Raw genomic sequence first — 10,234 nt, forward strand, 5'->3', positions numbered from 1 at the left:
ACCGCCTTCGGTACACATAGTTACTCGAAAGAGTCCTGGAATTCTCTTGAAAATTATTATTTACATAAAAGAAAGAGAGAGTACGAAAAAACTACATGATAGCATCTCAAATTGAAAAAAAAAAAAAAAAAAACCAACCATAGGGCATAGGGAATCACAAAGAAGCCAAGAGCAACAATTTCTGTTCAAAACAAAGTATACTGTTGAAACTTGAAAGTGTCCGCAAATTCATACCGGGACAGATATCGCGCTTTAGCATCTGATTTGGTCAACAAGACTGATTTCTACACCATGGAATTAGTGTTTTTCCTCTAGACTTTCCAATGATGCATAGTGATGCTACATATCTTATCGACAACACTAGGTCCTTAAGCATCAGCAATTGTGTGACCAGCCATTTCACTTAATCTGCAGTGCAGTTGGCAAAAGTCACATTACAAGCAATGTCGATTGAATCCAAAACATAAAGCAGACAATCTTACGGAATATTGAAAAAAGCTCCTTTTCATTTTCAAGGAACATAACTGGATTGGATCTGATGCTGAAAAATTGAAATACAGCACATGTATAGGTTATCCATACAAATTCATTACGTTTTTTTTTTGTTTTTTTTGTTTTTTCCGATTGATACAAATTTTATACGTTCTACATTTTGAAAAACACAAACAAACATATAGCAGCTGTAGGAGGCTTGGTAGGCGTTTTCTTGAATTCCTTAATTTTTTTTTTTTTTTTTTGTAAATATGAATTCCTAATCTTTATCACAAAAGAAAAGAAAAAAATAAGTTCTGAACCATATACAAAAATAGGAATATGGTGAAGAATTTGAAGGACTCTAACCCAACGAAAATTTATAAGCCAGTGTACGGGCTAGAGTTGTTTATAAAAGTAAAATTTAGAGTCTCCGCAACAAAAGAAAAAGTTACCTGCTTCGGTTGTATTTGTATGGCACAGTGCCTGGGATAGTTCCATACACACTTCATTTGGTGGCATTACCAGATGCATCCCGCAGCTTTTCATGGGACCCACGTAAGTTTGACAAATAGTAACTCGACATTGAAAAGGTGGCACCGGACGCGTATAACCAAACGCCGGATACACATCCATTCCATCAAAAGGAATATAAAACAGCAACACAGCAGTATCACCATCAAACTGGGGATAATGACTAAAACCACCAATCTTCACTCGTACTTCGTTGAAAAATATTTCAAATTTCCCGTTTAGCGTGTTTTCAGAAACGACACATAGAGCCAATCCTGTGTTCTGCCATTTGAAATTAGCAAGGACTTGAATATGAAATTCACTCCGTCCATTCCCTCTAAAATCCATTGGGTAGCTGAACCACTTTGAAATTTCACGACTTCCTGGTAATCTGACTCTGAAAGCAGACTTCTGAGGAGAGAGAAAAAGAGAAAAGAGATCAGTCTCCACTTGATGATCATCATTCACTAATAAACCATTCTTGCCTGCCTCCCGAACCAGATTGTCACACAGTCTCCAGCAATTTGTCAAGTCCAACCACAAAAACATTTGCGATTCTTGACATTTCAAAATGTTTGATAACTTTGAAATTCTTTCCAACAATACGCAATCTCTAACACATAAATGTTGCAGATTTGGTGGAAGCTCCGTAACTTCTTGAAGCATCTTGCACCCATCCAAGAAAAGGTACTCCAAATTGATAAATTTGGTAAGGCCAGTGGGAAGACTAACAAAATTGCTGTTTGAGAGATCAAGCCTGTATAAGGCGGACGCACAAAACTTCACAAGGAAATCACAGTCTGAAATATTGCATCCTCTTCTACTAAACATCTTTAGGGAAGGAAACACAAAATTGCCTCGATCATCGTCATTTTCTGACGAAATTTGCTTGCCGTAATGTGAAATGTTTGAGTTGGACGCTTCACCGTATTCCACCTTATTAGAAACTGGAGTAAGCTCCAGTTTTGGGCAACTTGTGAGTTCAAGGATTAATAGCTTTTGCAACTCATTAATGCCGAGTGGTAGAGACTTCAGGTTTTCACAATGTTCTAAATACAACCCGGAAAGATTAAAGAGATGATATCCAATTGATGAAGGCAGTTCTTTGATGGCAGTTCCAGATAAATCCATGCTGTATACGGATTCCATCCTTCCCACAATTTCTGGGAAGTTCTCCAGCCTCTTGCAGCCTCTAAAATCAATACTAACAAGAGATTTCATGTTGACCATTCTTGGAAACGTCTTAAGGTTACAGCAATCGGTAAGATTGAAGGATACAAGCTTATCAAGGAATCCAACAGAAGGATGCAACTCAGCTAAACTTGTACAAGAATTTAAGTTCAGCCTCTTCAAGTTTGGGAACATTCCAGACAAGTCAGGGACCTTTGTTAGGAATTTGCAACTCTCAAAACTTAAAGATTTCAAGTTTTGCATATTCTGCAACACAAGAAAGGAAAACAATCATATGATGAGCTTCAAAACAACCTTATAACTGTTCAAAATATTCGTCAAAACAACAAATGGAAAGTTAATAGCTTAGAATACCTTGAGTCCTTGCCCAAGTTGTGAGATGCGACTGTTTGGCATATTCAACCTGACAAGTTTTTGGGGATTGAAGTCGGATGGCAAAGATTGTGCTGGGAAACCAGGCCAATCAAGGAACCTAAACTGATTTGGAAGATAAATAATCTCTCCAGAAAAGCGTGCATTGATGTTTATAAAAAGTTGTAGATTTTTCATCTTTTTAAAGCATTTAGCACTCAAGCATATCTCATCTTCCCTTGGTAGCTCAACTCTGATTCCTTTGACTTCTTTTGAGCCCTGATATGATAAAAGATAAAGGATTAGCATAGCAAAGTACTATATACAGAATTTATTTTCAAAATTAGGAAGTTCTTGAGACACACACTCAAACACAAACACAAACACATAGAAGGAAATATACATGTTCTATACTTACTGTATTTTCGGTTAAAACACGATAAACATCCTCATGAAACCATATTCTGCTACGTCTGCCAGCATCATTGGGTGACTCTTTCCGAACTATTTCTTTTCCCATTTCCTCCAGCAAGTCATGCATACACATCAGACGATTTATATTAATATTTATGAGGGCCTTTTCTTCAAGTAGTTCAAGAGCATGTTCAGGGTTGAGGTAAGAACCTTCTAGTGCTTGCATCACATACTCCTTATCTTTACCTTTTAAGAAACATGCGATGTCGAGAAATGCTTCATTCAGTGGATATTCCAATAAATCGTAACTTGTTTTAAGGACTGTTTGGATATCTCTGTTAGGAAATCTGCTGAAATAATCTATTGTAGCATGCCATTGATTTATACTCTTACCACACAGAAGTGAGCCTAAAATGTTTATAGCTAATGGAAGGCGGTGAGCATAGAGTAAAGCAGCATCAATTGGGAATTTCTCAAACTCATCTGGATTTCTGTTTCCCTTGAAGGCATTCAAAGTTAAGAGGTCACGGGCTTCGTCATTATCTAATTCCTCAGCTGGGTATATTGCATAGACTTGATGAGAAATTAGTAAACCTTTATCTCTTGTTGTTATGATAATTCTGCTGCCAGGACCAAACCAATCCAATCCTCCAGCTAATTTGTCCAACTGGTTCAATTCATTCACATCATCAAGAACTAAGAAAACCCTTTTACTACCCAATCTGTCCTTTATCACCTGGATTCCTCTATCAGCATCAGTCATCTCCATTTTCTGCCCCCCTAAGATCTCATTAAGAAGATTATTTTGTAATTGAACAAGGCCTTGATGGGGTACTGAAGCTGCTCTAACATTTGCCAAGAAACACCAACCTTCAAACTTATGGCGGAATGAGTTGAATAATTCTTTAGCAATTGTTGTTTTGCCTATTCCTCCAATACCCCATATACCAACTATGCGAACATCACTTCCTCCGACATCTAAAAGCTCAAGCAGATCTTGTACACGAGACTCTATTCCAACAGGATACTTTGCCACATTTAAGCAACTACGTTTTGATACTTGTGCTGAAATCTCTTCGGCAATCTTACTGGTGAAGTTAGGTTCATGCCTTCTAATTTAAATGCAAAGGGTTTTTTATCAGATGAAACTCGCAATGGTTACTTTGATCATCAACGAAGCCATTAAAAATTGAAAAGAAAGAATGCTGGAATATGGAAATATACATACCCGTCGAAGAAAGTCCACCCTGAGAAGTTTGCTGCTTCCTTGAGAGCTCTTCTCCATCTTTGGACCTTGTCCATGTTGTCCTTGAATATGCGCTCATGTTTAGCAAGTGCCTCACCATATTTACCCTTCTGGTACCGTATATCGGAGGGATCCACCTTGTAAAACACCGGCCAAACCAGTTGTTGATTCAGCTCCTTACATTTAAGGATCTCAACAAGTTCATCCAAACACCACCATGAGGATGCGTAGTTTTCAGAGAAGATGAGTATAGAAATCTTTGACTCTTGAATTGCTTTGAGAAGTGAAGATGATATTTCTTCTCCTTTTCTAAGCTCTTCATCATCGATGAAGGTATTGATTCCCTTCTGAACCAAATAAGTGTACAAATAGCCAGTGAAGTTTTTTCGAGTATCCACACCTCGAAAACTCAGAAAGACATCGTACGGACATGAATGGGTGAGGGGAGAAGATGAAGGAGTACTTGAATCCCTTTTCAGCTCCTCGTCGGCCTGGACCAGCGGCGACAAAGGTTGCATTTCCTCCAAGCTCTTGGGCCGGTGGTGCTTATCAGACGACACAAAACGCCCATAAAGCACATGGTAAGTGGCCACGAGCAGAGCCAAGAGTGAGAAGAAGGTGGCAAGAGATAGGTCCGTGTAGGCCACGATCGCCTCCTTCAGTGTTTCCCAGAGTTGCAGAGTCATTTTTAGAGTGAGAGAGATCTCTTTGACACGGATTTGGATATTCAAGTAGCTATGTTCAAGATTTTAATACCAAAAAACTTGGACCAGAGCACTATTATGAGTCATCGAAGTCATGTACAGAATATGAGCATCATCGAAGTCATGTACAATTGAAGTCATGTACAGAATATTCCCGAAAGCTTCAGTGGGGGCTACGTTCTGAAAATATTGGCATATTTCCTCTCTTTAGCCAGTATAATCTTGGACCAGAGCAGTATTATTGAGAGTCATCGAAGTCATGTACAGAATATTCTCGACAGCTTCAGTGGGGGCTACGTTATGAAAATATTGACATATTTCCTCTCTTTAGTCGATACGAAAGTTCTTCAGTGCACCAAGGTTCAAGTGAACCAATAGTCACTGACCAATCACAATCATTCATTTAATGCAATTAATTACATGACACTAACACCGACGCTAACACCATTAGATAATTGAAGAAAAAAAAAAAATTCAATCAACATGGTAAGGCTACAATAAATATTACATGGGCAATTAATTCAAATATCAATGGGAGAGGTTATCGATGTTTGATTTTTATTATTTTTTATACTGACTAATCACAATCATTCATTTAATGCAATTAATTACATGACACTGACACCGACGCTAACACCATTAGATAATTGAGACAAAAAAAAATTCAATCAACATGGTAAAAATAGGTAAGGCTATAATAAATATTACATGGGCAATTATCGATGTTTGACTTTTATTATTTTTTATTTATTTGTTTTTGTTTTTTTTTGTTTGGATACACAATTAAGTCTTTTTAGTAAGATTTTCTATTTCCTTTTTAGTTTCCGGAAACGCAAAGAGAGATTATTATTATTTTTTTATTGTTATGTTTAAAACATAATAACTATAGAGTTTACCTATTTACTGATTTGACTAATTAATGTGGATCTCTTATTGCTCGTAGATGTGTAAAATCTGTTATTTGGATTAGGATTAGGTATGATATCTATTTATTATTTTTTATAAGGTTTGTTTTAATCATAAATAATTTATTTAATTAATATATAAATAATTTATATATCCCACCATACTACGTACCCTCAGACAGCGAATATGTACCGCAATGTTTCACATTTTAGGTAACATTGGTCGAACTATCAATAATTAAAATGAAGTAGGAACGTTTTGGGATGATGGCCATATATCAACCTTATGACGTGTGTCATGTAAGTTTGAACCATCAATAAGCTTCTATATATTATTGATTCGTTTTAACTAGATTCTTTCTTTTAGTGTTCGTTTATTTCGTCAATGAACTTCAAAATAAGTTAAAGGGAATAAAAAAAACCTACGCTAGTCAAGTATGCCAATTTGTGAACACATTTAGTTTGTTAACGTCAACCATGTCGATGGGATAAAAATAAATTAATATGTGAGCATGAAAAAGAATTTCAAGCTGAGTAAAGACTGTCCAAAAATTAATTTATAATCTTGATAATTAGAATAGTTCTCGGGAGTGATTTTTCAAAAAAAAGAAAAAAAAAAGAAAAAAGAGTAGAGTCCTTAATTTAAGTAGTTTGTAGTACAGGACATCACTAAGTTTGTGGATATTTTCGGATAATTTTTTAGATACCGAGTTAATTTAGTGGATTTTTTTAAATTTCTACATTAAATAAATAATTTAAGAAAATAAAAAAAATACTTGTCTGATCTGGACTGTTTAATTTCTTCAGGCTTAATCTATGTCTTTTAGATTAGGTATACATATAGGTAAAATATGATCAGCTACACCAGGTATACACACCTTCTACCCAGATCTCTCCTCCATCGATCCTAGGTTGCATGGAAACAGAAGCGGGGACATGGTGGAAGCGTTCAGAAGCGCCGAAGCATTTTTTCAGATCTTTTTTGGAAATGGGGATGTTTCGGAAGCGTCAGAATAAAGTAATATATATATATATAAACAAATAAATATTAAATATGTGTATAATAATTTTAATTAATTTTATTCCAGACTTTCACATCAAAGAATTCTAAGTTTTTACTTAGATAATTACTAAATAAGAATTTAAATTTTCAAAAAAAATAAAAATAAGAGGATAAACCTAGACACCAAAAGGTAAAACGAAGGGATAGGCAATGATATTGGTGATAAAGCAAAACCAACCATATGTCAAATATACTCAGTTTTTCAAGAACAGCAGCAGAACATGATTGGGGTCATCGCCGGGAATCAACTCAACCTCAAAACTCCACCGTCCAATCGATATAAACTTCAAAACATTCAATCTGCTTCCTCATCTCCTTCTCTGCTTCGAGTTTGGATCTCTGCAATCTAAAACCCCAACTTTGCTTCCTCCTCTCTCTCTCTCTCCACGTACACCTCGTCGGCCCCTGCTTCCCATCCATGGCGACTCTCCTCTCCGCCTCTGGGACCTCCGATCCCTTATCACCCCGCCGACGCCGTCGATTCTTACCGATTAGCCATTTCGATGTCACTCACTCACTCACCTCGATTCTTACCGATTGCCTCCGATCCGAGCTAGCCAAAAACCTCCAGTCATGGTCGCGTCGGTCGTCCTCGTCGTCTTCTCTCCAGCCAGTAGGGTTATAATAAGATAGGTGATTGTAGTTTTACACTTTTACTGCGTTCCCTTTTTTTTTTTGAAGTCTGCTAACTTAACATGCTTTTGGATTTGGGAAGATTGACCAAAAGAAAAAGGACCTTATTATCCCTTTATCTCATTTGTATCGGAAATAAATAAAAAAAACTTTCAGGTGGTGATCAGATAAGTAAAGATGTACCGAACTTTTAGTTTAGTTAGGATTTCAATTTCTCATTATCAGACCTTGATTTTTAGCACGATGCCACTTGCAGTTTGCTGGCAGCTGCAAGGAAACTTTCATGGGTGATTGACCGAAGTAAATAAATGACTGTCAATAATTGATGCAAAATAATTTGTTATGATACATTGATACTGCAAGGAAACTTCAAAAAGATCTTTGTAAAATGCAAGTGGTGTCCTCCTACTCATTCTAATACCAATAACTTGACCGGGTAGCGAGAGAGAAGGTGTGGATTACGTATAATATCCATTTTCCCAAGTAACAAGAAAAGACTATCGGTTGAGGTATATTCCATTGCAAAAATATGAGTGAGTAGAGGAAGTTATGTGAAAATAAGTAAGAGCATCTCCGACAGTTTATTTAAAATTTCTTTAAAATGAGAAAACAAAAGCTAAAATCCATTACGAGGCGCTCGTGATTCCAATTGCTGTGTTCAGCGATCCCGATTTGAGAGGGACATGTCTTTGCCTAGCGCCCTGAGTGGGGATTTGTGTGCAAAATTCACAAGGAGCAGATGGAGAATTAGCAGGAGGAGATCAGAGCGAAGGTGGAAGTTGTTGGACTTGTTTGAAACGTGATCTTTGATTCTTTGGTGTTGGTGTTGGTGTTGGTGTGAAGATCCACGTAATCAAGACATAATCATCTCAATATAAACTGATCTTTATATAGAAAAAAATTAAAAAATAAATAAATACAGTTTTCTTATTATTTTATCTATTAATTTACTTCTTTGTCCTTCATGAGCTATGTGGTTGATCTAGTGTATCAATAAAGGATATTTGGTACCTAAATTTATGGTATGGGTTTCGATTTATTATGTTTCTATAATCTTATGTTATTAATTTGTTTTAATTAAAATTAGCTAATATATCCTAACGTACCATGTATCTTAAAGTATTGGGAATTTGGGATTCAAAATTGCAAATGCAAACAAGATGTTACTTGATCATCAGTAAAGCCTACTGACAGTGTAGCAACACAACATTTGAAACTGTATCTGTTAGTGACATTGCATCTGTTACTTGTGCTTGACATTTAAATATGAGTACCTTTCTATTCTTTTATCTCTTTAGTTTGGAGGAGTACCGGGCTTTTGAGATTCTCGTGTTTATGGGAGGGTTGATGCTAAAGTCGACAAGAACCACTTCAGTACTTGTAATGTGGTCAGCTTCAATAACATTTTTGCAAGTTTTTATTTGCTCCAGCATGTTATTCTGTCTAACTCATATAACTACCTTTTTATTATATGTCAATGTGAACACACAAGAAATTGGTTACATATGGCTTGTGTCACATCCCGACCCTTATATTTTTACCTTATTTACTAGCGTGATTATAATAAAAATTTTACCGTCTCGATCATTGAGTAAATAGTTTAATTGGTCCCTAGAGGGGTTTCGGGGACGATTATGTGCGGAGGATTATTCGTATGAGGAAAATACGACGACGGTAAAAATAGTAAATTTTAGCTAGTAAAAGGTAATTTTTATTCGGGTATTATTTTTCGGGGTGTTGAATTTTGGAATTATGGGTTAAAAGGGGTGTTGGGTCGGCTGGGCCGAGCCCAACCCATTTCTTCTTCTTTCTCTTCTCCCTCCCTCCCGATTTTTCTTCTCCTCCCACCCGATTTTCTTCTCTCTACACCCAGCAGACTTCCGGCCGTCCTCCCGCCGCCGTCCGACCTCCGTTCGCCACCGGACCGGTCCCGTTCGGTCGGTCTCCCTCCCAGCTTCCATTCTAGGCCGGTAGCAGCCCCCCTAGCGCCGCCGTGAGTGAGCGGTAACGCCCGTAAGGTCCGACTGTCCAAACCTTCCCTTCGCCGGAACTTCCTCCTCCGGCCACCAATCCGGGCAAGCTTGGTATGGTTTTGTAGCCCTCCAACCCAGCAACCTTGCCCTAAAAGGACTCACTCCCTCTTGAGCTAGGTAAGGAGAAATTTGAGGTGGAAGTTTTATGGTGTTTTTGATGTTTTTAGTCGATTGCCCTAGTTAGGCTTGGAATTGGTGTTTGTGCTAGTTATGAAAGTTGTAGAGGAGATTGAGAAGAAGATTCTGTTAAAATTTGGTAGCTTTTGCAGGTTGCCGGAGTTGGTCGCCGGCCGCCGCTGCCGGCGGAGCCGCCGCTGTTTTGGGAAATTTTATGGTTTTTGATGTAGAATATTAAGGGGATATTATTGAAGTGAATTATGGAATTTTTGGATGAGATTTGGATAGGTTTGTGAATTTCCAAAGTTTGGTATTTTTGGCGGTTAATTAATATAGAATCCGGCCGTTGGATTTAAGTCGTATTTTGGAGAGGTTGTATTTACGACTGTGGAGTATGATATTTAAGTTCGGATCGTCCGATGTAAGAATATCGAAGTTAGGCAATAATGAGCGTAATTATGGCTCTCGGGTAATTTTGCCTATTTTGATTAAATATTGGATATTGGTTGGGAAATTAATATTATATTTGGAACAGGACGTGAAGAGGCTCGAGCAGACGAGACCCCAGATTGACATCAGGCTTAGGCCTAATT

At 37.3% G+C, this 10,234-nt stretch overlaps 1 protein-coding gene across 1 annotated transcript; it reads right to left on the reverse strand.

Moving 5' to 3' along the window:
* Nucleotides 1-368: 368 nt before the first annotated feature.
* Nucleotides 369-4,872, reverse strand: LOC101295863 (TMV resistance protein N-like). The gene is made up of 6 exons (XM_004289183.1): nucleotides 4,169-4,872; nucleotides 2,945-4,052; nucleotides 2,530-2,805; nucleotides 927-2,421; nucleotides 526-541; nucleotides 369-408 (listed from the first exon to the last, which is right to left on the reverse strand). Exons 1-6 carry the CDS (start codon nucleotides 4,870-4,872, stop codon nucleotides 369-371), a joined length of 3,639 nt encoding a protein of 1,212 aa, XP_004289231.1.
* Nucleotides 4,873-10,234: the final 5,362 nt, after the last annotated feature.

The sequence above is a fragment of the Fragaria vesca genome, linkage group LG1, assembly GCF_000184155.1.
Source record: "Fragaria vesca subsp. vesca linkage group LG1, FraVesHawaii_1.0, whole genome shotgun sequence".
NCBI classification, from domain to species: domain Eukaryota; kingdom Viridiplantae; phylum Streptophyta; class Magnoliopsida; order Rosales; family Rosaceae; genus Fragaria; species Fragaria vesca.

Coding starts and splice junctions, on each gene's coding strand:
- LOC101295863 (XM_004289183.1), bottom strand. CDS start 4,872: ATGACTCTGCAACTCTGGGAAACACTGAAGGAGGCGATCGTGGCCTAC. Junction 4,053..4,168: donor GGGTGGACTTTCTTCGACGG/GTATGTATATTT, acceptor CATTTAAATTAG/AAGGCATGAACCTAACTTCA. Junction 2,422..2,529: donor AACTTGGGCAAGGACTCAAG/GTATTCTAAGCT, acceptor CTTGTGTTGCAG/AATATGCAAAACTTGAAATC.